We start from the raw sequence: 27,218 nt of genomic DNA, 5'->3' as shown, positions 1-27,218 counted from the left end.
TGGGAGCAGTGTTGAATCACTTCTGCTGTAAATAATCCATTCCTCATCCAAACCCACTTGGCTAAGCTCTGAGTTTGGTCCAGACCTCCTCAAACCAGAACTGCACCATTACATCTTCAGTATGACCAGGTAAGCTATTGCATGTTACACATGAATGTATCACAGCTGCTCATCTGGGAGGCCCAAAGTACTTCACCCTCATTTCTTATCCCTTCCAGCATCCTCATGGTGTTGGTGGCACTGCTAAGAAGTAAGAAGGACCCTGTGAAATTGGATGACTTCCCTCACTGAGCCATTACAGCACTGGAACAAAACCCGGCCGCTTAACTCGTCCCTGTAAGTCAATTCCTAAAGTAAATGCTCAGAGCAATTACACGTGAGGGATTGTTAATGAGACAGGAAATTGATTTGCAGCTTAAAGCAACAGTGCAAATCCAGTGACCTCCGTGTTAAGATGCTGAAATCTTCTGTGTTCTCCCCCAGCTTAGAACACCCTTTAGGCCCTGTGCTGCATTTCAGAAGCTCTGAGTGCTTTTAAAGGAGGTTTCTTCCTCCTTTCCCTCCTGCTGAGGGCTTTGGTTAGGCTTTACATGTGGGTTTATTTTATAGCCTGGATAGAGTTTAATTGGGTACTGCCTCGACTGCGCCTTGCTAAAGGAATAGGGATGTGTGCACGTCACTGTGTGTGTGTCACAAACCCCCCTGAGAAATGCAAGGGGAAAATGGGCTGCCCTACAGAAGGCTGTAACACAGCAAGTGAATCTGGGAGCATTCTGCTCTGCCTTCAGCCTCAGTGGGAGCTGAAGGTGGGGAATCCTTGCTTTGCCTTGTGCCCAGCCTGCATCCCTGTGTGTGCTTGCAATGCTTTACAGTGTGCCCCTATTTTGCTCCTAGTCACTTGTGATAGTGCTTTGGGGGAGCACTGGTGCCATGTGAGCAGTGCTGGGTGATGGCACAGGGATGGGTTTGCTCCAGGTCTGGGGGTATCAGGGGGTCCTCACTTCCTAGGAGGGGAAATTAGTGGCTGCTGGGTCTGGAGCCTATATCAGATGTGGGGTTAGAGCAATGGCTATGGCCATCTCACACTTTGCTTCTATGTGTAGCCCTTAAAATGTAGCAAAAACAGAGCAGTGTTTTGGTTAAATGCATCCTGGTGAAGCTGTTTGTGATTTATCCTTTCAAAAATGAGGCATAACTTGAATTCAAATAGCGAACATTTAGCTGTCAAGGGGACCTACTTGTCACTTAAGGGCTTGGGGAAATACTGTCCCATGAATTTTACATAGCAGAATATATTCAGGCCGTTTGCAATGCAGACCAGAGCCAGCCAGAATATTTGAAATCCAACCATGAAGCTTTTCACCGATATAAACTGTGCCTATGATCTACTCCAACCCATAAATACATGGAGAATGTACAAACCTTCCCAGGGAATGCTGCAGGTGGCAGCTATTTAGCACCCAGTAGCACTGCAGCATTTAAATGCTGCTTTTGCCCTGCTAGAAATCACCATCCTGTGAAGTTAAGTCAAGTGTTCACAGCCACTGTTATTGCTGGACACATCTGGAAGCATCTGATGAGGCTGTTTGTGTTGGGGACAGGGTGGTGCAGACCTTCAGCCCCTGTATGTGGCAATGGGGCTTTGCTTTGCTTTGCTTTGTTCACTGGTGTGAGTTCATCCAACATGCAGTCAGTCTATCCGAGTGTGTTTGCTCTGCAGCTGTGCATGCATCTTCCTCTGGATCTGCTGCAGGGATGGAGAGGGTCATGCATGGAGAACTGCAAGGTGAGGGGGGGATCCCTCCATCACTGCCATGCACCAATGGGATCATGCATTGCTTTTTTAGGTTTTATTTTTCGCTTTATTCAAGGGAAAACCAAAGAGCCCTTTCTTTCTTTGCATTTAGCTGCCCTCTCAATGTTATTACTTTATTATGTTATGTTTATTTCCCTCTGCCTGCTCCCTAAAGCATTACTCTTGCTCCCTAAGCACCGCGGGACCCGTTACCTTCTTGCTTCCAGATGCGACAAACTGGTAATGGGAAGCTGTGGATGTGCAGCAGGCCTCACTCCCCCAGGAGGGCAGAGATTTATGCATGTAATCTCTTTAATGCTGGCTAAGGCCAAGGACACGTTAGTCTTATGATGATTAGCTGGGGTAAAGAATTGGCATCTAATGTAGGAGCTGCGTGCCAGTCCCTTCCCATTGCACCAGCAAGGAAGGTGAATCATTTGATTGCTTTACTGGGAGATGCAGAACTTTTAATAGGTGGCAGCTCTTCCCAGCTGTTTCAATCAGTTGGGCACCTGGACATCCCCACATTGGGGTGTCAGCCCTATGTATATTAACTACATGAGCCAAGTACAGAGGGGATCCATCATACGTCCCCATATCTGGGACTGGGGATGAGTGCCCCATTCCAGATCCTCCTTGTTGCCTCAGCACTGGCTTTGTGAAGACCCCAGGTCTTGGTTAATTTGTGTCATGTTCTTTTCTCTTCCTTCTTTAAGGTCCTCTCTGTCTTGAAATGAAATGATCTCCAAGTCTTCTGCATCAGGAGGACCTCTCTCCATACGGGTGGATTTTCACTTACCCCTCCTCCTCCCCAGACAAAAAGAAGCAAACAACATAACAAGAACACCCCGGACCAGGTGGGATATGGATAACATCAAACATTGCATCTCACAGCACGGCAGCTGATACAAACACGAGGCTGCGAGTTAACACCAGTGTCATTAAAAACAAAAGATGTTCACAAGCTAAACTCTTGTGTTCATCCATCTCCTTCAGGATGAAGCAGAGCGGTGTCTCTTGTGGCTTTGTCTCCTTGGGCTCATTGCTGTGAAATTTGGCTCTTCTTATGGGGAAGTGAATCGTGTCCCATTGTTCCTTAGGGATGGCTGCGGTTGGGGTTGGTTTGGAGCATGCCCATCATTTGGAAGTCCTCAGCCCTCAGTCTCCCTTCCCCCTCCCCCAAATACACTGTACATGGTTAAAAAAAAGTCAAGGTTAGCAGTCTGGTTATTGTAGTACATGGCTTCGTAAGGCAGAAAACCTTCTCAATGTGATGTACAGGGCAGTCAGCTGTCTGAATTTGGGTAGAATTCTTCTTTGCTTTACTCATTTCTTAAAGAAAAAACATTGACTGGTTGCAGACCCATGTCTTGTGTGAAATCTCGTGCTCTTCCAAAGGAACAACAACAACAAAAAAAGCTGTTTCTTTCTTCCTCCCTTCAGATAACATTAGCAAATCCCTCTCTGTAACGCTGCCGCGGTACAAGCACGGAGGTGCAGCACCAGACGCTGAGCAGTTCCTGCTGCCCTGGGAGGAGGCACGTCCCATGTCTCAGCTTTGCTGGCCCCATCAGAGCTCCAGGTAACGGATCAGGGCCACCATGGCCAGAGAGTTGGTGGTGATGATGGCAACATGCGGCACCGGCCTCGTCACGGAGTCTTCCACCATCATACTGGTCCCTGGAAGAAAGGGAGCAAGGAAGGGGTGGCTGTGGTAATGGATAGGCACAAAGATGCATCTTGCAGAGATGACATTGGTGCAAAATTGGTTCTGGTTGCTCCTGCTGTGCATGGCACAGGTGAACCTCCCAGGAATGGTTGTGTTTGGAACAAGAATTTGGAGGTGGGATCTGAGCATTTAAGCACTGAATGAAGGAGCTGGGGTTGGGGCTCATACTGGGGGGGCCCTAAATACAGTCAGGATATCACACAGTGAATCTAATTTGGATGGAAGTCAGGCAACCAAGGGCTTCAGCTGCAGGTGATAAAACTGGGTTTAGTCTAATTAAAATGGTTGCTTAGAGGGGCTGGGAAGAGGTTGGTGACCAAGCCAAAGAACATGACAGCAAGTAGTCCTGGAAATAGACATATTGTTTTGCAGTGCTCTGGGTAGCACCATGAAGATGAGCATCTCTACCCGGGGTACACGTGCACACATACCACTGTTTCGGAGGATGTGGACTTCTGCTGGGATCCCATCCCCCCCAGGTCCAGTCACTCGGATCTGTACGAAGGCATGAGTGAAGTCTTCAGGCACTGGGATGTCAATCCGGCTCTTGCTTGCCAAGTACAGTGTGGGAGCAGAGTGGGAATCCTGCCTGTAAAGCATCTGTTGGAAGAAGAAAGCTTGAGTTTACGTTCCCTGCAGTTTCCTTAGGGCCATGTGTAACAGAAGGCTCTCTACGTGCTTGTCTGTACCTTGTACCCTGTAACTGTGGACTCATCTGCTTGTGCCACCACTGGGTCCCACTTGATGGTGACGGTAGACCCAGTCAGAGTCCAGGAGATGTTGCCTGGTGGCCTCCTTGGTGCTAGGAGATACAAAAGGAGACAGAGATTCAGTGAGCCAGGGGCTGGTGCTGGTTGCACCCATCTATTGAGCCTCCCTTATTGATGAATAGAGCTGCGGGACCACCTTGTTAGTTTAATGGAAGGTATCCCAGAGAGTATGACAACATTTTTGAAGGGGAGATCAGGGCTCACTCACGTGGCTTTGTGGTTGTGATGTTGGTGGAGGGGCTGGGGGGTCCAGCTCCAGCACGGTTGTAGGCTCGCACTGAGACGTGGTATTTCGTGTTGGGATTTAGGCCTGTGACGTGAGCCGATGTGACCAACCCTGCTGTTCTCACTCTGTCAGCTGCTTCTTCTTTATCACCGTCCTTCCAGTACCGGATCTGAATAGAAAAGGGTTCAGTAAGGAATGAAGTATTTGCAAATCTCTGTTCAAAAGCAGTGCTGGACACCCCTTGGCATTTGGGACATGAACAAGGTGAGGGTGGGTTAGTGGTTGGACTTGGTGATCTTGGAGGTTTCTTACAACTTCATTGTTTCTGCCATCCCTTGTTCCCATGGTGGACTCATACCTCGTAGCCCAGTAGCACACCAGTCATGTCTCCCTGCTCCACTGGCTCCCAGGACACATCCATTTCTGAGGACAGAACAGCTTTGGCCGTAACTCTGAATGGAGCCACTTTTGGTTCTGAAAAAGACAAGGAAAGGGGATAAAATGCTTTTCCAAGCTCTGGGCAGTGCATTCACTGTACTGAAAGGAGGGGCTCGCCTCAGCACCATTACCATGCAGCCTGACAGCTGGTATTGTATATACAGAGCAAAGAAAGGGGAAGGGATTGAGGGACTTAGCAGGTCAAGGAGACCAACAGCTGCATGCTGTGAGGATCTGTCTGCTCTGTGCTTAGGGAAGCCTCTATCTGTGTACTGAAGTAGAAGATAAATCCTATGCTCAAATCGCTATCAGCTGCCCTTAAAATGAAAGAAACCTCTCCTATCAGCAAGCCACCAGACAGCAAGAGCCCCTGCAGCCCCCTTCACCTTCTTCTGCAGAGTACACGATGGCAGTGAGGCTCTCCGGTCCCTCTCCTTTCCTGTTGTATGCTTTGATCTTCACCTCGAAGGGGGTGTAGGGCCCGATGCTCTCATTGCGGTACACGTAGTGCAGGGATTCTGCATGAGGCACGCGGGCAGTGAGCCATCCCTGAGTGCCCTTCTTCCGAAAGGACAGGATGTAGCCAAAGCCATCTCCGTTCTGGTAGTCCCGCAGTGTTGGCTGTGAGGAAAAAGCCTTGGGTAGGGCATTTTTGGGTGGGATTTTCAAGAGAAAGGGTCACACCGAATGGCGTGGTTTAGTGGTACAATGGCAATGGGTTGGTGGTTGGAACTGATGACCTTTGTGGTCTTCCCAACCTAAAAGGTTCTATCATTTCCTTATGTCTGCCATGAGCAAAGTTGCTCCTGTGGCTGTTCAGATGCCATTGTGGCAGGGTGGTGGTATTTAAAGTCCCTTTCAACCTAAGCTCTTCCATTCGAAGGAAGCTTTGGGATCGCCGCTAAGCACAGTGTTTGGCTCCATTGCGTATTGCAGATGCATTGCAGCACTGATTTGCTGTCCCCTGCCCTCCCACAACCCTCCTGCCAGTGCTGTGCCACTGACTCACCGTCCAGTTGATGATGAGCTCATTGGGAGCCCCTCCACCACCGCCGAGCCCAGATGGTGCCACTGTGGGTGCTGCAGACAGGTTGGGTTAAAGGAACAACAGTGGTGAGGATGAGCACAAAGACAGACACAGGCAGCTGCCTCTCAGCCAGGAGTATTTCAGATGTTTGTGAAAATCAGGTCTCGAACACTGGCTAGTCCCTGGCATGCTTATTTACCAGCAGTATTTCTCTGAGGGGATGAGAATCAATCTCAGAAGCAGGAATTTGTGGCAGAGCTTGAATTAGAAAGGAGTTAATATGCACTTGGTGCACTGCGAGTGTTTCTCCTGCTGATCCTACATCCCTTCTGCTTGCGTGTTCGAGCTGCACGAGATAGAATCAACATTTACAGCTGGGAAATTTATCTTGTGTTTGCACAGTTGTGCTCTCTAATATAATAGGGCTCTTTCACCTTTCTAAACATTACTACCCAGAACGTATCGTATTTGAGGCTAGGATTTGTAGTGCTTTAATATATTGTTACTCATGCTGGTGAGGCTGGCTGCCAGTTCTGGTAATTCTTTGTCTTTGATGTGTAAATGGGCAAAAAGGCAGAAAAATTTGCGATGGGTTCACCTCCAGGAGCACTCAAGGAGAAGACTAATTGCCCAAGCCAGGGTTTGCTGCAAGCCAGCCTTCTCTTTCTGCATGTAGGTGCCTCTGATTCCCTATTCCACCTCTGAGCATGTCTGCACGTACCTGCTTCTTTGGTACGGATTTTGCTGGAGGGTAAACTTGGCTCCCCAACTCCAAGGATGTTACTCGCTAAGACCCGAAACTCGTAATCCATCCAAGGGATGAGGTTCACCACCTGGGCTGTCTCGGCGTTGCCTTCGATGTTTACAGGATCTATATAATCCAATAACACGAGAGGAGAACAAATAGAGCAAATGGTGGAGTACAGAGCAAGAGCTCAGCAGGGAGCTGGTCTTGGACTTCAGGGACAACTCCACAGCCCTGAGGGCACTTACTGGTGCGCATCTGCTTCCACTTGTTGGAGAGCAGAGTCCTGGCCTCGATGCTGTACCTGGCGATGGGGCTGTGGTTGTCAAAGCCACGGCTCCAGCTCAGCTGGACTGTAGTGTCACCAATGTCTCTCACCACCACACCCCCTGGGGGTCCGGGGGGTCCTGGGGTGAAGGAGAGAGGTGGTCGTGTTACTGAAGTGTCAGGAGTTGGGGGGCTTATTGCTCTTTATGTTCTGCAAGTCGTAAATGAGGATCAAACCTTTCTTTTCTGGAGGCAAGGAAGCCTCACCTCATTTTTGCTCCTTTTAATGCTCACAACTCCCAGCCAAATGGAATGTGAGATTGCGGGGTGGATGCACAGAAAGGGCTGACCTCTTACAAAGAACCTGCTGGTGCCTCAGGCTTGTAAAGATCAGGAATTACCTCTGACAGTCAGCGTGGCTGACTCTGAAGTGCAGTCCACAACTGTTTGGGCTGTGCATGTGTATCGCCCCGAGTGCTTCAGCTGGGCATTGACAATGGCGAGGTCCCCAACTGCTTCTTTCTGTATAGAGAGAAAGGACAGCAGGGAAACACAGCTGACCACAACCCAACATGCAAACAAAGGGGCCGGTGTGGCTTTTCAGCCCTTATTATTGGTATGTAGTTCCATTTGGTGCTCACCACGCTGGCTCTCCGGTAGTGCCCCTCCGACTTGTCCAAGTCAATGGGGAAATCATCCAGCGACCAGGTGAAGGTTAAGTCCATGGTTGGATCATGGGATGCGTGGCACTGCAGAGTGATGTTTTCACCCACATTGATGTCAGCACTGGATGGTGCCAGTGTGATTTTGGTGGCATCTGCAGAGGAAGATGAGGGAGGACTCTTTGGACCAGGTTTGGTGCACAGCAAAATGAGGTAATGCTTCCTAACTTGTTGTCATCCCTCTCTAGCAGGATTTTAGCTGCTGGTTTTTCATAAGATGAAGTAGATAGGAAATAGAAAGGCTTTTCCAAAGGATCAGGTGTCGGTGGGTAAGGTTTGGTGGGTCTGGCAGAAGGTTTGCTGCTGCATGGGCTGAAATGCCTGAGATTCCCTGAGTACCCTATTGCTTTCTGGGGGTATACAGTGAAATGTTCCAATTCACATCATGGCATTCTTACACTTGATTGGCCCCAAGTCAAGCCAAACATCTCTACCTCGAACAGAGAGGATCCCCGTGCTGTTGGCTTTGCCCATGAAATTCTCAGCAAAGCAGGTGTATTTTCCCTCATCAGATTTGCTTATGTTCTGGAGGATCAAGGTGCCATCGGCAGTAATAGTCACCCTGGAAATGAAGAACCATAGAAAGAAAGAAGGTTAAAATGTCTGCTCACTTTGTACACCTACCAAACAATTTCCTGCTCTTGCTGATTTTAGTGGAAAAGGTGAAAAAGACAAGGCTGCAAAATACAATGTGAGAGGTTTTTCATAGGAGAAATTAGAGGAATAACAAAGGGTGTGTGTTTAGAGGCGTAGCAGCACACGTGGCTCATCAAGTCTCATCCTCTGGCAAGAAGAAATGTCAGTTTTAGCAGTGGCTTTTAGGCTGAAGTTGGCAGTGCTGCTACCTGCTACTGTTGATGAGCAGTTCGGTCCCTTTGGTCCAGAGCACAGTGGCTTTTGGTGCTGCTCTCGGTTGGCATGGAATGATGACCTTCCCACTCCGGGCTGCAGGTATCAGTCGTTTCACTGGGTTTAGTCTAAAATCTGGTGCTAAGGCTATAATGGGGGGGAAAAAAAGAGGGTTAACAAGCCCTTCTGTGTCAGCATTTTAATTGCCAGGTCACTAAGGTGCCGCTTTCTTGTTGGATGGCTTGGTAACAAAGCATGGCAATATCTGGCGAGCGGGATGCAGGAGTGGTTCCTCTGCTGCTGGGTGTCCAATGCCTGCCAGGCAGGTGCGAGGTGACACGCATCGTACTTAGCAATGGCAACATGACCCTAACAAGTGCAAGGTCTTTGAGAGACACAAGAACAGCTGCTTTTGAAAATGTAGAGGATATTCCCTACAGCATCAGCCCAGTTCCAGCCACCAGATCTGAGCTGGTTGGCTGGGTGCAGAGCTCACTTCTTGGGCTTCTTTCCTTCCAGACAAAGGGAGGGCAATGGAAGGGGGTTGTGCTGCTGCTGTCTGTCCTGTACACTTTCTATAGTTAAACAGATGTCCTTGTGCTCTTTCAGCATTATTGAGCTTACACCAGATTCAAATTTGAGAGGCTCGTAGAGTGTCGTGCTCAACCAGCAGCTATATTTCAATGGTGAGTGAAGCAGTTTTGTCCGCTCTTATCTTACTCTGAGATTGCAGGATATCAGGAAGAGATCTAAAATGCTTCAGTGTCCCATTGAAACCCAGAGCGCTGGGAAATGAGAAATTACCTTGCACTGTTAATTCAGCACTTGCATATACTGTGCCATGCTTGTTCTCAGCCACACACTGATACATGCCAGAGTCCTCCAGGACTAGCTTGGAAAATCTCAGCTCTCCACCGCTCACTTCGATGCGGTTCTGTGCAAACAAGAGGATGAACCCATTAGATGAGAAGAACAGAAATGGAACTCAAGCCTTGTCTGTTCAGGGCTGAGTTTCCTTGCAGGTTGAAGCCAGCCTGGTTTTCTGGGGGAAAAAAGCACAGGCCATTTCCACTGCATGCCGCCACTGCCCCACATGGCTGCGCTGTGTTTGCTGAGACTGCTGATTGCCTGAGCAGCAACTTGCGGCTCATACAAAGGCAGGAACAAGGTGATCCTTATCTGCCCTGACAACTGGCTCCGAGTTCCTGCAGTTGCATGAATCAATGGCTGCAATGGCAGTGACGGGAGAAGGACCTTGCTGGAGGTAAGGACCGTGACGTTGCTTTGCAGCCTCATGGGGGCACATGGAAGGGGAAGGCGGGTGATAAAAGGGGGGGCTGAGATGGATGCATTGAGGCAGTGAGTGGTACCTGGGATGTCAGAGGTTGCCCATCCCGCAGCCACCGCACTGCTGGCCGTGGTTTGCCGGATGCCACGCAGCTCCATCGTAGGTCGGACCCAATATCAGCTTCCGTGTCTGTGATCACATCCAGCCAGTCTGGCTGAGCTGCAATGGAGCAAGAGAGGTGGCAGAGCCAAGAGGATCAGACCAGAGGTCTGCTGTGCCAGGCAGGCAGAAGGATGCTCGTTGTGTCATCTCTGCTGGCAGATTTATTTATCACAGCGTTTTTCACCATAGTAACAGCCTTTGCCTTTTGTGCAGTGATGCAGGACTGGGTCCACTCTGACTGCTGCTCTGCACGTGGACTGCACAAAATCATGGCATAAACCAGATCTGGAGAAGAATGTTGTTATTTCTGTTCCTAAGAAGAAATGCAGTCATATCTGACCTTCAGAAAAGATTGAATTCAGGATGGGAGAACAGGGCTAAGTTTGCAGCTTGACTAGATCTGATTAATAGCTTTGAGCATTAACCCTTGTGAAAGGACCCAGGCTCAGAGGAGGATTTGATGGAGAGACAAATCTGTTTGTTTTGTTGTTACTATTGTTTTTTTTTTATCTCTATGCTCCCATTCATGGTCACCTCATTTTTGCTAGAATTATTGTAGGGCAAGTGAGGAGGTCTCTCTGTCCTTGCCACAGCCTAAATATATCCATGAAGGAAAGTCTGTGCTGCCTTTGTGATAGGTTGAACTTGGGGGGGGAGGATATCTGTTTGCTGAGACACCCCACCATGGAAAGGCACACGTGGAACTGCCTTACCGTGAATGATGATGCGGCCCTGGTATGTGTCTCTCCCTTTGATGTTTTCAGCCTCGCACTCATAAGTGCCTTCATCCTCAAAGTCAACGTTGTGGATGTGCAGGAGGGGCTCATTGGAGATCCATTTGGAGGTCTGTGAGCCATCCAGCTTCCTCCACTTTATTTGAGGAACGGGGCTGTGTGAAAGTAAATCTTTTTAGCCATGGGTTCTAACACAGCAGGTACCCAGGGTGGCATAACCCAGTCCTGATTCAATCATATCCCATCACAGCTGGGCCTTGGCCAGCAGGACAGATTGGCTTTGCTGCTCCATCCCTCCCCCTACCCCCCTCCTGTGTTCAGCAGATCCATTGCTGGGTCTGTGATTTTCCCCCCACCCCGAGCAATGCAGTGCTGCACTCACTTCCCAAAGGCGAAACACTCCAGGGTCACCATCTGCCCGGTCAGAGCGTAGGTGTCTGCAGGGAACCTGGCTTTGATGCTGGGTGGATACTGCCTGGCATCTGTTAAGAGGAAAGCACTGGTGAGGAGTTACAGATGACTTTAAAATTGCATATGTGAGGTCTTAAAGCACAAAGATACCTGCGAGGTTCCGCTTGTCTGCAAAACCTTCACGAGTTTGGAGAATTTATAGCTGGGCAGAGGCTACGTTTCATTTTCCTTTTTAAAGAGCTCTGAGAGGGGTCTCTATAAACCTCTCCTTTACAACACCTCCAGGCTATTTCTCCCTGATTCCCTACTAGATTTGCTCCCATCTCCCTGCCAAATCAGTATCTTCAACTGCACCTCCCAAGGTCACTAAAGGCAGTTTCGGGGGATATGAGCCTGTCCTGGTGCCATTTTTCTTTTACAATCAAACAGAGAAACCCCACTGATGGCAGCACTAGCAGCGAAGCATGAAGACAGGGCTGCTTCCCCCAGGCTCCAGCCAATTAATGCTTTCATCAACTCTTAAGCTCCCTTGAGAGGCCTGTGGGTAATTTGTGCAGGTGCTGGAGCCTTCAGGAGCCCGTGTGCTTTGTTAATTTTGCATTTTCCCCAGTCCCTTTATGATAATTGGAGAGCACTGACCCTCAGCAGCCAGGCTGAGCTGGGAGAACTTGCTGAAAACACTCTTGGTGATGAAGTCGATGTGGCTGGTGGCAAAGCACGAATAGTTGCCGAGGTCGGAAGCCTCTGTCTTAGCAATGTAGAGGTTTCCTGTGGTCTGAGAGACGAAACGCCTTCCGTCGGCTGGGATGAAGTTGGGAAACTCATTCAGAAGCCATCGATAGGACAAGCCTGTGGGGATGCAGGAGAAGGAATGAACCGCGCAGATTGCTGGCGGCCTCAGCTGGGATTTAACCAAGCAGGTCATTTTCTGGACCCGTCAAAGCTTAAATTGTTCCTTGGATAGCGATTATTTTCTCCACGTGCTAAGTTATGCCTCTACTTTGGTGCTTTTCAGAGTGAATTCAAACCAGGTTTGTTCCCCTGGCGTTCCCCACAGAAATCAAGGAGTGATTTGTGCAGCTGAGAGTTTCCTCTACCTCCTACTGCTGGAGGGATGTGAACCCTTACCTGGGTAATGGGGAGGGGGGCTGCAGGTGAACATCACTCCCCAACCTTCAGTGATCTTCACGGGCTCTCGCTCTTCTGCAGAGAATTCCTGCAAGACTAAAGACACGCGGTGAAACTCGCCCATGGGCAGCTGGAGGAGCTGCTGTGATCTGCCCCTCCGTGGGGTGGATTTTCATGATATCATGAACCACCAAGGCTGGAAAAGACCTACAAGGTCACCCAGTCCAACCATCCACCTTTCATCAATGATTTCCAGTGGCTTTGCAGGGAGATACAGAAACATCTGACCCCATATCTGAGCACTGACAATGCTGTGCATCAAACTGCTGCTGCACCGACACGCCAATAGGATTTCTGCACTGCATCCACAACTTCTCCCCCAAATTTCTCTTTACTTAATGGAGCTGGAAGGTTTGGTTTACCTCCAGCATTATTAGGGCTGCATTTCAATTGCTTTATGCAGACCAAGAAAAGACTTACAGCCAAAGCGGAGTGATGCTTCCCTGCTGACCACTGTGCCACGGGCATTGGTTGCCACACACTGGTAGGAGCCTGCATCCTTGGCTTTCACTGGGTTGCTTATAACCAGGTCTCCAGCAACCAGCCTGTACCGGGAATCCGGCCCCATCTTCAGCTCTGTGCCATTCATCTTCCACCTACCAAGAAGTGGGAAGGGAGAAGATGTATTGAGGCTGCGTGCTTACATAGGATGGTGCCATATAGACCCACATTCTGACGTCCCATTCACACTGTCTTTGGCCACCATGGGGCTCACCTGTATATTGCAGGGGGATTGGCTCTGGCTCTGCATGTCAGTGTCACTTTCTCTTCTGCTGAGCCTTCGGGGAACAGGGTGTGTGCTGGCTGCTCCTCAAACACCGGCCCGTAGCTCCTCGTACTGCTCTGTGCTTGGCACCAGACTGCAAGAGAGGGGAAAACCTGCTCAGCAAAATGTGTCTTTCTCTAGAAAATCTCTTTTTTTTTAGGCTTTGTAGGGTGTCCCTGGCGGTGACAGAGCTATATCTGGAATAAAACGAGGAGCAATGTGAGAATAGCAGCCCATCTGTCACCCAGCCCCAAGCAGGGCTGCGGGCAGATTGTGTGCGTTCCCCACTGAGCATCTCACACCGACTCTGCTGTGCCACAAGAGCAGACGTGCTTAGAGATGGGCACGCAAAGGAGCTCTGGCACAACCTCTTGTGAAGCACATATGGGGTGGGAGCTGGGAATGCTGGGGTGCTCTCAGCATCCTAGAAGTGAGGACATGCCGCTGCCTCCTCCGTACTAACGCTGCTGCTTTGTTCTTCCTATGTCCTATTGAGGGCAAGGGAGGAGAGCACAGCCTGGATGTTCATTGCTAGATCTCAGCTCTGTGCTGACCTCCTGCACACACCTGGTTGCTCCCTCCATCCCTGCAGCTGCAGCATCCTCAGCTCTTTCTTTGAGTCACGCCTGCTGCTTACAGCTGGGTGCAAACCGGTACTGCAGACACTAGAAATTGCAATGCAAAATAGGCAAGAACAAAGCAGAAAGCTGCCTGGAAACCTCTACCCCAAAAGCAGCCAGCAAGGTAATCACTGCCAGCATGCATCCCTGGAACCTGGAGCCATGCTCCTTAGCAGGACTGGGACGTGAGGCAAGCACCCCCTTCTCTGCAGTAATAAGGGAGGAGATGCCAAGCTGCCCCCAGCATCCTTCTATGCTTTGTAATTGAATTAATAACCGTCTTAAAACCGCCATGCCAACCTGCAATCTGCTTCCTTCCCCGCAGAACTCAGCACGGTCACCCGTTAAATGAAGTGACTCCTGTAAGTGTGATGTTTTATGCAAGAGTAACTTCCAACAGGGATCGGTTCTCAGGGCTGAGGGAAAACAGCCCTTCACCTGCAGCTCCTGGGGTTCCCCTCGTGTTCATGGCATGTGGAGACCAGGGTGAAACGAGAGAGGGGCTGCACTAATTGGCTCTGAGGGCTCAGAGCAGCTGTTTGCTCCCCATGTCTGGTCCTCACATCCAGGCACTGCCCAATTAACAGGGGCTCTGCTCCATGCCTGTCCTTAATGCTCTGGAGTGAGAGAAGCAGTTTTGCAGGGGTCGTATCACCTCCTATCTATGGAAGTGCTTTTATTTCCTCCCTTCTGGGATAGTTACATTCACCAAGGAGAAGATTCTCTGTGCTGGAAATCACCTCCATTGGTTCTGCTTCTGCTGCGCTGCTCTCAGCTGGAAACAGCTCCTTGTTGGCCAGCACTTAACATAATCATGAGTTAATAGAGACTTAAGGAGGACGTGGTGTATTTGTTGTGTGCTGAGCGACAGCAGTCAATGGATTAAGGATGAGCAGATTTGCATTCAGAGGTTAATAGGTAGCACATGGTAAATAACTTCTGATTATGTAACAAATGTTGTATTATAGTCAGTCCTATATATGCTTCCCCTCATGGGAGCTCTTTCCCAATGAGGTTTAGCCAATCATCCCTCCCATCCCACCTGGAGCCCAGCATCCTCCTCTGTCTCTTTTTCTCTGCCAAGGTTATGGGCTACCGCTGTCAGGCATTGATTTTCTCATATGCAATCAATGCCAGAAGTTCAGACAGATTTTATGTACAGTTCCAAGGTGTCCGGTTGGTGTTGGAGGTGAAATCCCGCATCTCACTCATTAAGCGAAACGAGCATTAGATTAAAGCGATAATTGAACTGTTACAAGTTCTGATGGTGGTTAGAGCTGAGAACTTGAGATCAAAGCAGAGCAGCAGATCTGAGTACCTCCGAGACCGATCATCTCAGCTGCTGCTGTCACCATAGAACTCTCCTTTTTAATGCTACCATGAGAAGACCTTCCCAGGGCTCTGTCATTCGGGCAGCGGGGAGAAGGCAAACACAAAACAACATCTTTGAGCCTGCAAGCTGTGTGTGCAAGAGGCAGAGGGATCCCTTCAGAGCTGAGCATGCCATATGCAGCCCTACTTCTGCGCTGAAACCCAGCTAGGAGCAGAAATTATTCTCAATGTGTTGCTGTGTCTGGGTGGAACAACATTCGTTTTGAAGCGAAATCAGTCATAACACTAAAATAAATAGGGGAAGGTGGAGATGGAATATCGGAACATTAAGATTTGGGAGAAATAGCTGCAGAAATGTTTGAACATTTCCAGTGCTCTGAGAGTGATTTGTGCTGATGTCTGGGAGAGAAAAATACCGTATAATGAAATACGGTGGCAAGGCTGTAATCTTTGAGTGTAAAAACCATCCCAGACCTTATAACAGAAATTGCAGGAGTAGAAATCTAAGTGTGGTTCTGTGCTCTTATTGCCAGCACCTGGAACATGCTGGTAGCCAGAGCTGGGAAGACCCAACATCCAGGAGGCTGCAGGATGTGCTGAGCCCCATTCCAGCTTTGGAGAGCAGGAAATCACGGATGTCTCAGCTGAACATTTGCCAAGATGTATTGCAGGTGATGAGTGCATCAGCAGCAATCCTGTCACTGAGAACTGGCAGTGCATCCTCAACTCTGGAGCTCTGACCGCAGCCTGAGCCTGGCACGTGAGCAACTAATTGGTTTTATAGGAAATCTGAATGCAATCAAAGCAGTTATTTCTCCTGTCCTTGGGAACTCGTCACTCTGTGATATGTCAGAGGGAGGGGTGATGTTACCAACCCAAACTCCAGATCTGGAGCCATCGGGTCCATCTTCACCCCTCCCCAGAGTGTTTCCTTCAGCCTTATCTAGAGCTGCCATCATTTGGTCCTTGTTCCTGGCTCATATTTCCAGTGAGGGCTTCACTCTGTCCCAGATGGCCCCTGAGATCCATTGCATCAGCAGCCAGAGGTCAGGAGAAAATAACCCTCGTAGGGTTTGGGAGTGACTCATTTGTTATGGGCTCAGCTTGGATGGGAATGAGTTGGGTGAACTCAGCTGGTTAATGGGAGAGCCCAGCACCATCCTGGGGCCTCTACCAGATTTGGGTCAATGTGATTTCCAAACAGGCTAATTGCCTCCCAATCTAGGGCAGCCGCCCCTCCCCTCCTCCTCTCTTGGGACCCACAGAACACTAAAAGGTAATTAGATATTTATAAGACAGCCAAGCAGCTTCTTCTTGGGATGATGAATTAGCTTGAAGACATCATCTAATTCTCAACTGCCTGATATGAAAGATCTCCCTGCTGAAAAGGGACCCTTAGTGTGTAGTCTGACACTCCCTGAGATCCGGCAGCAATCCCCAATGGATGGCAAATGGGGGAATCTTTGAAGCCGGGATGTAGCAGAAAGGCATCCATCCCTACAGCAGCATCAGGCTCTTACCCACACAGATGATGATGGCCAGGGATGTGCAGATGAATCCGGCAGTGCCTCCCATCCTGTGCTCCAGATGTTATGGCCGTGGCTTTATGGCTGAGTGGGGACAGCAGCCCTGCAAGAGAAGCACTGCGCTTACCTGCTGCTCCATGAGGCCCCAGGGCAGCTCAATGTCCCTGTGGGCACCAGGAGGTGTCTGTAAGAGCAGCCAGTGAGAAACATGCTGAAGTCTGAAGGAGCTCTTCTCTTTTTCCCTTTTCCCTTTTCATTTTCCCCTTTCCTCCTTTCCCTTTTTTCTTCCCCTGTTTTCCTTTCCCTTCTCTTTTTCCTTTCCCTTTCCCCTTTCTGTTTCCTTTCCCTTTTCCCTTTCCCTTTCTTTTCCCTTTTCCCTTTCCCTTTCCCCTTTCTGTTTTCTTTCCCTTTTCCCTTTCCCTTTCTTTTCCCTTTTCCCTTTTCCTTCCCTTTTCTCTTCCCCTTTCCTTTCCCATTTCCTTTCCCTCTTTTCTATTCCTCTTTTTCCTTTCCCTTTCCCACTTCCCTTTCATTTTTCCTTTCCCCTTCTGTTTCCCTCTCTTTTATTTCCTTTCCCTTCTCCCCTTTCTCTTTCCACTTTCCCTTTTCCCTTTTTCCTCCTCCTCCTTTTCCATCTCCCTCTCCTCCCCATACCATCAACTCTTCTTCTTCCCTCCTCCAAAAACAACTCTCTCCTAACAGGCAGTGGCTGCCTGTGGGCATCCTACTGCTCTGCTCCAGCCCCTTTACTCTGGAGACATCCAAGGAGGACACCCAGTTTTGTTTTCCTTCCCCCTCTTTGTTAACAATGACTTGGGAAACAACTCATCCCACATCCCACTCACTGAAGGCACTGCCAAGCTCTGCAGCCCACCCAGCCCCAGCTGGTCCCTCACTCCCTGCCCATCTGGCTGCCCCTGTGAACGCCGGCTCCATCCCATACACTGCATCCCCTGGTGCATTGCTGCTCGGTACACACAGCGCCTGCTCATTAAGTGCTGCTGTTATCGTGCACCTGAGCAAACATGGATTGTCCTGTGTGTGCTTCAAGTCTTCTCTCTGGGGAATCTGGGACTGGGAAAGCCACCTGCCCTCAGTATCCTCACCCAAAATAGAACATTTTCCTACTATGAAGGGAAGAAACCACATCCGAGGTCCTCATTTTCACCTTGCTGGGCTCCGGGGCTGAATGCCAGCCTCCCCACACAGCACTGAGGGCAGAGCCCAGCCTGACACTCAGGTTAAATGCTCCTATGGCAGAGACCTAAATAATATGGCAGATCTGGGGGAGGAGGACCTGCCCTGAAGCAGTGACGGTCACAGGGTGACAGAGAGGGACGGTATGAGGACAGAATAGAGATGGGCATGAGCTCCTTTCCCTTTGGCTGCCCCACGCTGCGTGTTCCATCCAGCAGCTCTGGGGTGAGTCAGGCCGATGAAATCACTTGATGTCAATCAGCATCATGCCCCAAACAGCGTCCTGAACCCACGGTCTTCCAGCAAACACTGCCACATTGTTCACCCTCTGCCTGCCTCTCCCTCATGTGTCTCATGCTTCCAGCGTAAGCACTTTAGGACAAGGAGCAGCTTTTTGCTCCGTCTGTTTTTGCACTCAGTGCTGTGTTGGAGTAGGAGCAGATTGCATCCTGCATCTGGGGGTGCATCACCCCAAAACAGCTCAGAGCTCAGAGGGAGGGAGCACAGGATGCCCTTCAGTTCCTTCCCTACGGCTCAGCAAAGCTGTTAGTTGTAAAAATTAAGCTGGTTTGAATTATTCAATTAGTTATCAATTCATTATTTATTATGTAAACCACAGCTTTGATCACCAGCTCTGCAGCTGGCTCTGCAGCTCGCCTCTTTCATCCCAGACCCCACTCTGCTCTCATTTTGGATGCACACATCATTTTCTTTCCTTGCTTCCTAGAATCCATTGCTCCTGTGTCTCCCAAGTCCCTCCCCATGGCTGTGCTGGGACACCAGGACAGGACTCCTAAAGAGGTAATAGGGAAAGCTGCTCCATTTGCTTTCTGGAACCCAATCTCAGCACATTCTGCACTTTAAATCCTCTGCAGAAATAGGCAAAGTGTTATCCAGGGTGAACTCCAGGCATGGCCTACATGCAAGAGAATAACAGAGTAATTCCTATGTGTGCTGAGGTTGGGTTAGTTCTCTATTAGGGACTGGATCACATCGCCTTCTCCCATGCTGCTTGGCATGCTCCTTGTTGTTGTATTGCTTAAGGGACGTGATCCATTGATGCTGAGAGCACACCTGGGGCTGCACAGCTCTGTCAGTGCTGTGCAATACAGATTGTCCCCAGGCAGTGCCCTGAGCTGTGTTTTCTGCACCTGACTCCAAACTTCTCCCATGCACGGCCATGCACTGTGCATCCGATCCATTGGTCGTGCCCTTCATTAGCAGAGGGCCCTCGGGGAGCTGTTCTTTTCCCTCTTCATGGGGTATTTTGACAGTCACTCGAGAGCCTTCTGTTGTACTGAAAGGGGATCTGTCATCCCCTCTAATGGATGCTGTCATTAATACCTCCAGCAGCATGGGCACACTTGGAGACATGCGCATGGGGTTGCATTAGCGCTGTGCTGGAACCCCTGGGAGCAGAGAGAGATCCATTATCACCAAGACAGAGATCTTAGGAAAGAACTATGGAGAAGTTTGGGATTCTCATCAGCCTCTGGGGCAGGAGGTGCTGCCTCATCCTAGGACAGCATCAATGGGAGGTGATGGAGCCAGGAGGGCTGAAGTGCAGTGGGTGGTGGGCTCTGAATCCAGGCAGCTTTGGCACAAAGCAGGGAATGACACCAATGACACCATGCTGGCCCTGCCATCTCCAAGCTTATAGTGGGACCTGGGCTGCAGGGAGAGCTGTCATGACCAGCACAACCTATCATGAGTGAGATTCAGTCCTTCGGGGTTAGTTATGAGATGAGAAATTGGACTTCTGCTGCAACATTCTCCATTGAAGGAGAGCTGCTGAGGGTGGCTGACACCGTGTGCCCTGTGCTGTGTGTTCCTCTCATTAAGGAGCATCTCTAAGGCTGGAATGAGCACACTTCTGATCTTTGCTGGATTTTTCTTGCAAATCTGCTCAATGTCAGGTACGTTTTGTCCACTTCCAGAACATCATGTCTCAGTGAGTTGAAAGGGATTTTATAGTAATGTGTCTGTCCTCTCGCAAAGCTGTCTGTGCTCAGGAGAGATGCAGACTCTCAATTCTGCCCTTCCTGAGTTGAGAATCCACTGGTGACCCCAGGATCTGCAGCAGAATTGGGGCAATCAAAACCCTGAGCACCAAAACCACTGTGATCCAATGGCCAACACACCCAGAGGGGTTCAGCTCTCCCTGGTCTCATCAGTCACCCCATGCAGAGCTATGAATCATTCCTGCACTTCCAAGACTCCCTGCTCTGTGCTGCAGGGGGGTTCTGGGACACGCTTTGCCTCCTGGCTCTATCTTTCCCTGTCCTCCTCATAGAGCTGCACAGCGGGCACATCCTCACACTGGGCTCCATGCCTGGGCTGTGGGGAGCAGATGGTGCCCGCAGCACCCTGCAGGGCACCGGCTGCAACCTGCAGAGCAGGAGCTGTGCCTGCCCAATGTGTTTGTTACTGCTAGATGGGCTGCAGTGTTAGCACAGAAGGCAAAGATTTGGGGTGGGGGTGATGGTGGCACCTGAAGGCAGCAGCTTGTAGCAGCAGGTGGAACAGATTGAGGAAGGTGCTTTGGGTCTGCACTCAGGGCTCTGCACCAGCAGTGGAGGCAGGGGTCACAGCTCTGGGCATGGCTGTGATGCTCAACAGCACAGCATGGGGACAAGGAGATGATGTGGGGCAAAGGGACTGAGCACTAGGATGGGAGCAGAGCCACCACACAAGGAGTAGTGTACTCCTCAGGCCATGCTGCTCCTGAGTCCCCAAAGCCCCCAGGTCAGCCCCATTCCCAGGTGTGAGCAATTGCAATCAGCCCTCATTTGTTAAATTGTCCACAGGGTTGAGCTCTGCCTTCCTCGTTCAGTGCAGAGAATGGAGAATATGCTGGAAGGAGGGAGGTAAGTGGGGGAAGAAAATCAAGTAATGTTTGGAGGGGAGTGTTTGGGCTCCTATGGGAGGAGATTTGGGGTTATAGCATGGCAGGGCTCTGCTGGGAACAGGACTTGTGAGTAATTGCTGCAGTTTGCTGCTAGTCTGGGATGTTCTGCAAGTTGTTGTGCTGTGCTGTTAACCCTTGCTATGGCCTCTCTGTCCCTTCCCTTATGCCTTTGGAAATGAAGTCAAGCAATAAGAACCTAACTGAGAGTCATGTACCATGCAAACCAGCTTTGCTTGTGGCTGGAGGAAGAGTTGGTTGTGTTTGTTGGCTCCTCAGATGGTGGCACTTCTAAAACTTGGGGATGTGCTTTGGTTTTGATCCTATCTGTTCCTGTTGGTTTTTGCTCTATGGGAGCTGTGCTTCCCACCTGGTGCAGCAGCGCTGCAGGTCTCTGAGCAGTGCACTGTGAACCCATCTACATCTGGAGTAATTCTGAATCAGCATATCCATGGAAACTAATGCACTTTCCCTGACACAAACATCAGGATAGATGCTGTTCCTCTTGCAGAGCAAGGCTCTGGAAAACCCAAACCCATATTATTAGGTGAGGCTGTGGGATTTGGGCTGTGAAATGGGAGGAGGAAAGAGCTTCAAGTGTGGGTGATGGTGCTTACAGCAATCTATGGACAATGTGTTTCTCACCTGGGATAGGTGCACTCACCCTGCACCTGCCCTTGGGTCATGCCTTATATATTGTGGATTGATATAATTGTGCCAGAGCTGTGTTGGTGAGGATCAGTGTCTGATCAACACTTCTGAAGGGCAGGGAGAGGTTAAACACATCAAAAAGATGGGAGAAAAGTCTGGGAGGTGGAAATCCCTGCTATGCTGGTAGAGTATGACATGGTCTGGCATGAGAATGAGTGCATGGTGTGCTGGTGTGCTGCCTTGTTGTCCCATGCAGCTCCTGCAAACATTGGGCAGCTTTATTATTTTCTCTATGAGAGGCTCATGGAGCCCCGTGCAAAGAGCAGGCAGGGCTTGCTGATATGAACCCAGCAGGACGGCTGCATTAAGGCACCGTGCTCAAGCTGTCTCTGTTGTCTCTGTGTCTTTTAAGTGCTTTTTTTCCCTCCTAATAATTGGACAACACATTCATGTACATCACAGGTCACGGCACTTCATTGTGAGAGGGGCTCAGTGGGAGTTCTCTTTTAGTCAGCAAGATCTCCCCAGCCAAGCAAACCCCAGTGCTGGTGCCACAGCCTGTCACTTCTTTGTGCATAAGACAAAGCAGGGATCTGCTTTGGGTCAGGAGGCGTTGATTGAGAGCACATAGAGACACGTGTATGTGCACAGCGCTGCTGGGCAGTGTGTTTGGGATAGGAGCTGTTGGTGTGATATAACCTTAGTTGTAACAAAGCAGACGATGATATGGAGCAGAGCAGCCCCCTGTAAAGCTCCCTGTACCAGCTTCAGACAAAAGCCAGGATTGTGGAGGAGGAAATCATGTTGGATTTCCCTGTAAGCTGGATACAAGCACGCAGCTCTCCCTGATGGCTGTCTCAGTCAATAGCTGGAGTCAATGGCAGCTGGAAGGATGCTCAAAGTCTTTGAAAACAGGGCATGAATGCCTCCAGCTTAGCGTGCTGCTGATGGAGAGATGGTGTCTGCCTGAAGCCTTTGTTAACACCCTGATTACATGTGCTCAAGATCACAATATCTGGTGTTGCTGGTAGACACCCCTGTGTAAGTTCACTATTGGGCATCACCCAGAATGTTGCACTGGGGTTGCATTGCAGGAGGAGCTGAGAGATGCTAAAAGTTGGGCGTTGGTGTGGGCAGCAGAGGTGGGATGTACATGCTGTTATTGCCTCCCCAAAATACATCCTCTCCAAACCAAGGTTCTCCTTTCCCATCGCAGTGTGTCTGTGGGGAACCTCAGCCTCCCAAACTCGCCTACTTTCTGCAGTCGGTGCTGCTCTCAGTGGCACAGCTCTTTGATGTGTCACAGGTATAAATAGCTCCTACCTGCCATCGAGCCCGTCTGCCTGCTCCTACATCACTTGGCAGGAGCGGGGCTCCTAGAGAGGCTGCAGCAAGGCAAAACAAGCACAGGGCTTGGAAAACCTGCCCCAGGGAGGAGAGTAGCATAGGGAAACCCTGACCTCGAGCACCCATCAGCCCTATGCCAGCATATGTGCCAGTAGGTAGGGAGCTGTCTGTGCAGGGGATCCTGTGCATGTTCCCAACCTCATGGGAGCTCCTTGGCCTTGTGATGAGGATGCAGCATTGAAATCCTCTCCCTTCTCCCAGGCGTAGCTTGGGATATCCCCTGTTATGACTGTGCATTCATTTTGCTCCTTTGGAGACATAGTCCTTCTGTTCAGCCTGCTCATCTGTCTGCTAAAGCGTTAACGTTACATCTTTAGCTGGTGCCAGGCTGCTCTCTGCCTTGTTAAAAACAAGCAGGAACCTGTGCACAACACAGATCCCACTTCTCCTGCTCTGCAGCTCTGCTGTGGGGCTGCCAGCTCTGCCAGCTGTATGATAACTGCTACATGCAGTGACTGAGCTGTAAGCTGCTGTTGGTGGGAGTACCTGTCATGCCCACTAATGCCTCTGGGCATCTCTACTGGGGTTGTGTTGAAAACCCCTCTGGTGAATGCTGGACCCTACGGCTGTAGTTATGGGGTTAAGGGTGTGCCAGGGGAATAGGAAGGGGATGCATTGGGTTCAAAGAAGCAGTTTCTGTATTGTTTGGGATCTGATGACTGTAGTCCCTATCTGCATCTCTCTGAGCGCCTGAAGACATCAAGTGGGGGTGGTAACCAAAAATGAGTTAGATTTGGTTCCCTAATCTAGACAGAGCCCGACAGAGCTCATTAGAGCAAGTTTCTGGTTGGTTTTTTTTTCCCCTTCTATCAGCATTATTTGACTCTTAAAGAGCTCTTGAAGGACTCCTCTCTTACCTCTTCCTATGCATCGTGCTTTAATGCCACCTCTGACAGCCTCTGAGCAATGCTGGGTTTCTTGCACAGTACACTGGTTTATAGGGCAGGCTGCAAGCTCAGGAGGGACAGATGTGCCTCCAGCTGTGAGGGGGGAGATGACAGCAGAGCTGTGCCACGCCTGAGCCCATGAGATAGAACAAAACCATCCTTGTTCCAAGCAGAGCATGGCTGAGCAGCCAGCAGGGTGATTCTCAAGCACGCCCTAAAGATGGGGGGTACCCTTTTGGCATGCTCCTAGCAAGCACATAAAATGGTATGGACTTGAAGGTCTGCTAAAGAGAGGAAGGAGAAATGAAGTATCTACCCCCTCATTTAGGCTCGGTGACCTTTCATGGCTAGTTTGGGGCTGAGCAGCCAGGCTATGGGCTGTGCACGTGGGCTCTGTGTGCTGCGTTATGTGCTCGTGTGTTGGAGATGCTTCTCTACAGCCCTGCTGTGATTCGCGTGCGATGCGTCTGCAGAGGCACAGGCTGGTAAATGCATCCATTCCAAGCGACAAAAGTCGTGGTTACTCTGTTGGATCATAATTGATTGGGTGCTGGAGAAGGGTGTTACGGTTCCTTTGTCTCAATGCATCATCGCTGCACTCCATGGGCTGAGCGTAACCCCAGCACCTTCCCTTGATTTGCAGACCCTTTCTCACCTGTCTGTACAAAGTAAGTTTGGGAGCTGTGTTGGTGCAGCAAACAGCTTTTGGTGTTGTGGGTGCATTCAGACCCCAAGGGTAGAACAGACCACTGCTTTCCTTGCTGCCCCAAACAGAGCACAGTCCCACCCAACACTATGGTTTCCCCCTGAGCTTCCTTAGAGGGTGGAAGGTGCATTTCTGGCTATGCTGAGAGGTCAGAGAAGGCTGTTTTGCATGGAGAGCTGCCACTTACACAACACTGAGAGATTTATCCATACATTCACACCTACCCCTAAACCTTGTGCTTCTGCTTTGCACCCTGAGCTGCTTGTGGATGTGTATAGGGGAGGTAGAGCCATGCTGGGATCTGCCCAAAGCCTCCAGGAACACTCGGGTTGTTCTCAGCTCTCAGGCTGCTGCTTCCCACCCTCAGAGCAACTAGTGTTCCTTCAGATGGATGGCAATCTTATGAATGCCCCCAGCCTGGCTGAAACAATAACGTCGGTGCTGTGGGAGCAGTGAGAGCTTTGGAGGAATAGGTGGGTGAGATGCAGAGGGAAGGGGAGCTCAGGAAGTTTACAGTGAGGGAGTGGAGCCTCACTGAGCAGCCCGGTGCTGCCAGCTGCTCCCCACCCGAGCACTCAGAGCAAAGCCAAGCATAGGGTATATTACATCAAGACCCCCCCCCCCCTACACACACATATATACACCTTCCTGCTGCAACACGCTGACCAGCCTCTAACACAGCAATACCCCCAGAGTAGCTGAGAGCAGGGAGGGAGAGGAGGGGGGGTCACAGGGCATTGCTCTCCTCCCTCCATAAAGGGGCACCTGGGTTCTGCCCTCCCGATCCAGGGGTGCTGAGCAGCCTGAGATCGGCAGCCCCCCACCCCTCCACGCTGGAGCTTTGCAAAGTGCCACTAACCAGAATAGAAAGCCGAGGTATAACTGTAGCAATTAACAACAAATAAGTTCTGACTCGGTCTTTAAGAGCTGTTTCAGCCTACAGCCTTGCCCATCCCCTGCCACAAGTGCCACCGCTTTGCCCCCATTCCTTCTAACTCCATCCCCAGCAAAGCCGAGTTGTTCCCGCAGAGCCATCGCCCCAAGCAGCGTCCAAACCCACGCCGTGCCCTTGCGTCCCCGATCCAGCAGGATTCGGCTGTTTCTCTTTATAGGGAGAGTTGACTCTGCTAGAAATGGTGTCCCGAAATCTGCAGCCTCATCTATTTATTTATTTATATATATCCCCCCCCAACCCAACCCCGTTACGTTGAGGGGAAAGAGAGAGCAATCTCTTACCTGGGATAGGATATAGGGCTGAGCATGAGGCGGAGGAATGCGGGGTCGAGGAGCTCCTGCCTCGGTACTGAGCCCGGCTGATTGCCTGCCCGAGTGGGGATGTGTGTGCCCAGAGCCACTGCAGCATCTCTGCATTAGGATGTGCTCCTCCCTCTCCTCCCTCCTTGCGTGCGCGCTCCCTCGCTCTCTGCCAACCACCACGCCGGTCCCTAGAGAGGGGTTTCTTTTTTTTTCCTTCTCCCGCTGCCTTTACCTCACTTGCCACAGTGCAAGGACCAGTCAGAGCAGCTTGCAGCATGATGCATAATGCATGCTTCAGCCCTCCGGGCTGCTCAGCTCAACCGGCTACTTCAGGAGCCCCAAAAACGTGTCCCTATGGGGCTGGAGCAGGTGTGGGGCTGGGGGGTAAAATCCCAGCTCTATGGGGTGGGTGCATCCCCAGCTGCAGGGCTTTGCTGGGGACAGCCACCCCGTGCAGTGTTTCTATATATATTCACTCCCCCGTGCCTGAAGATGTGTGTAACTGTAGGTGTACGTAACTGGGTTTATGTGCAGGCTGCAGGAATTGCTTTATAGCAACATTTGGGGAAGTTCCATTGAGACAAGCGTGGCTGTCAGAAGTGGGACCTGAAGAACATGTTGGGAGGGTGATGCTATGGGATATGACAGTGACACACCAGGACCTCCCAATGATGCTTTGAGCAAGTCAAGGTTCCAGCAGCACCCAGTCTGTGCTTGGCTGGGGGGCAAATCCAGAGCAGAGCAGTGGGAGAAGTGGCTTCCCTATGCTTCCCCTCCTTCCCAGGTCTGTTAATGATGGAGGGAGATCAATGAGCAATTGGGCTGTCCGCAGGTTAATGGCCTGCAATTACAGAGGAGTAATTAAGGCATCGGTATCTCTATTGACTGGCAAAGCTCCAGCGGTCTGGACTCCTCTGGCCAGACAGAGTGGGTTCCACCTGTCCTTCTCTTGTCCCCTTCTCTGCTCTCAGCAGTTATTTTGAGGTGAGACAAGGAAGAATTGGACACAGCCCTTCCTGCTGTCATCTCCAGGCAGAGCAGAGGTCTTCTGTCTATCCCCTGCCCCCCTCCTTCATGTCTCTGATCCCACAGCTCCCAAGGGTTGGATCTGGGGTATCAGTGACCCCTTGGGGCTTTGTCCTGTAGCAGCTGGGGGAGCTCCATAAGGGTTCCCATGGCCATTCCCAGTGCTGCTGGAGCTCTTAGTGATGGTAATGGATAACGTGCTGGAGGTAGAATTGCCCCTCTGAGGCAACTTGGGGTTGTCAGCATCGACCTGTGTCCCACTGAGGTCAGGGAAGAAGTGGGTGTAGTGATGGTGCCATAAAAAGGGCTGAGCACTAATGTGTGCATATCTCCCCTGTATTGATCACAGGGATGGGGCTGCTATCACTCATTTCTGGGCAATAACATCACTTTTTCCTATAGGAGTGATGGGAATAGCCAGCATCTGTCAAAGCATTCAGGGTGGATAAAAGAACGTTTTTAATGTTTCCTGGTTGAGCCCACCTGGTTCAGAAAGGTCCTGCTCTGTGTTGATGCTTGCTGGTCCTGTGCCAGGACTGCAATGCTCAGTGCTATTCATGCCCCATCCTTCCACATCCCATAGGACT

General features: G+C 50.4%; 1 protein-coding gene and 1 non-coding gene across 2 annotated transcripts; one reads left to right on the top strand and one right to left on the bottom strand.

Annotated features, from left to right (window-relative positions):
• LOC107324707 (uncharacterized) lies at window positions 1-2,931 on the top strand. Its single transcript, XR_014938633.1, has 3 exons — window positions 1-129; window positions 219-336; window positions 2,512-2,931. It is a non-coding gene; the product is annotated as an uncharacterized LOC107324707 (transcript).
• Window positions 2,659-25,691, bottom strand: CNTN2 (contactin 2). The gene is made up of 23 exons (XM_015884956.3): window positions 25,585-25,691; window positions 16,590-16,698; window positions 13,067-13,211; window positions 12,772-12,947; window positions 12,292-12,387; window positions 11,803-12,012; window positions 11,135-11,234; window positions 10,732-10,907; window positions 9,939-10,075; window positions 9,373-9,502; window positions 8,565-8,715; window positions 8,154-8,281; window positions 7,639-7,814; window positions 7,399-7,519; window positions 6,979-7,137; window positions 6,707-6,856; window positions 5,968-6,038; window positions 5,345-5,579; window positions 4,879-4,994; window positions 4,503-4,689; window positions 4,214-4,326; window positions 3,956-4,124; window positions 2,659-3,475 (listed from the first exon to the last, which is right to left on the bottom strand). The coding sequence occupies exons 2-23, from the start codon at window positions 16,642-16,644 to the stop codon at window positions 3,366-3,368; spliced, it is 3,111 nt and encodes a 1,036-aa protein (XP_015740442.2). The 5' UTR covers window positions 16,645-16,698; window positions 25,585-25,691; the 3' UTR covers window positions 2,659-3,365.
• Between the last annotated feature and the right edge of the window lie 1,527 nt (window positions 25,692-27,218).

This window comes from Coturnix japonica, chromosome 38 (assembly GCF_054131305.1).
Source record: "Coturnix japonica strain WE chromosome 38, WE-NBRP24, whole genome shotgun sequence".
Taxonomy (NCBI): Eukaryota; Metazoa; Chordata; class Aves; order Galliformes; family Phasianidae; genus Coturnix; species Coturnix japonica.
Note: the sequence above shows the minus strand (reverse complement) of the source record. Positions and strands in the feature narration are given on the sequence as shown.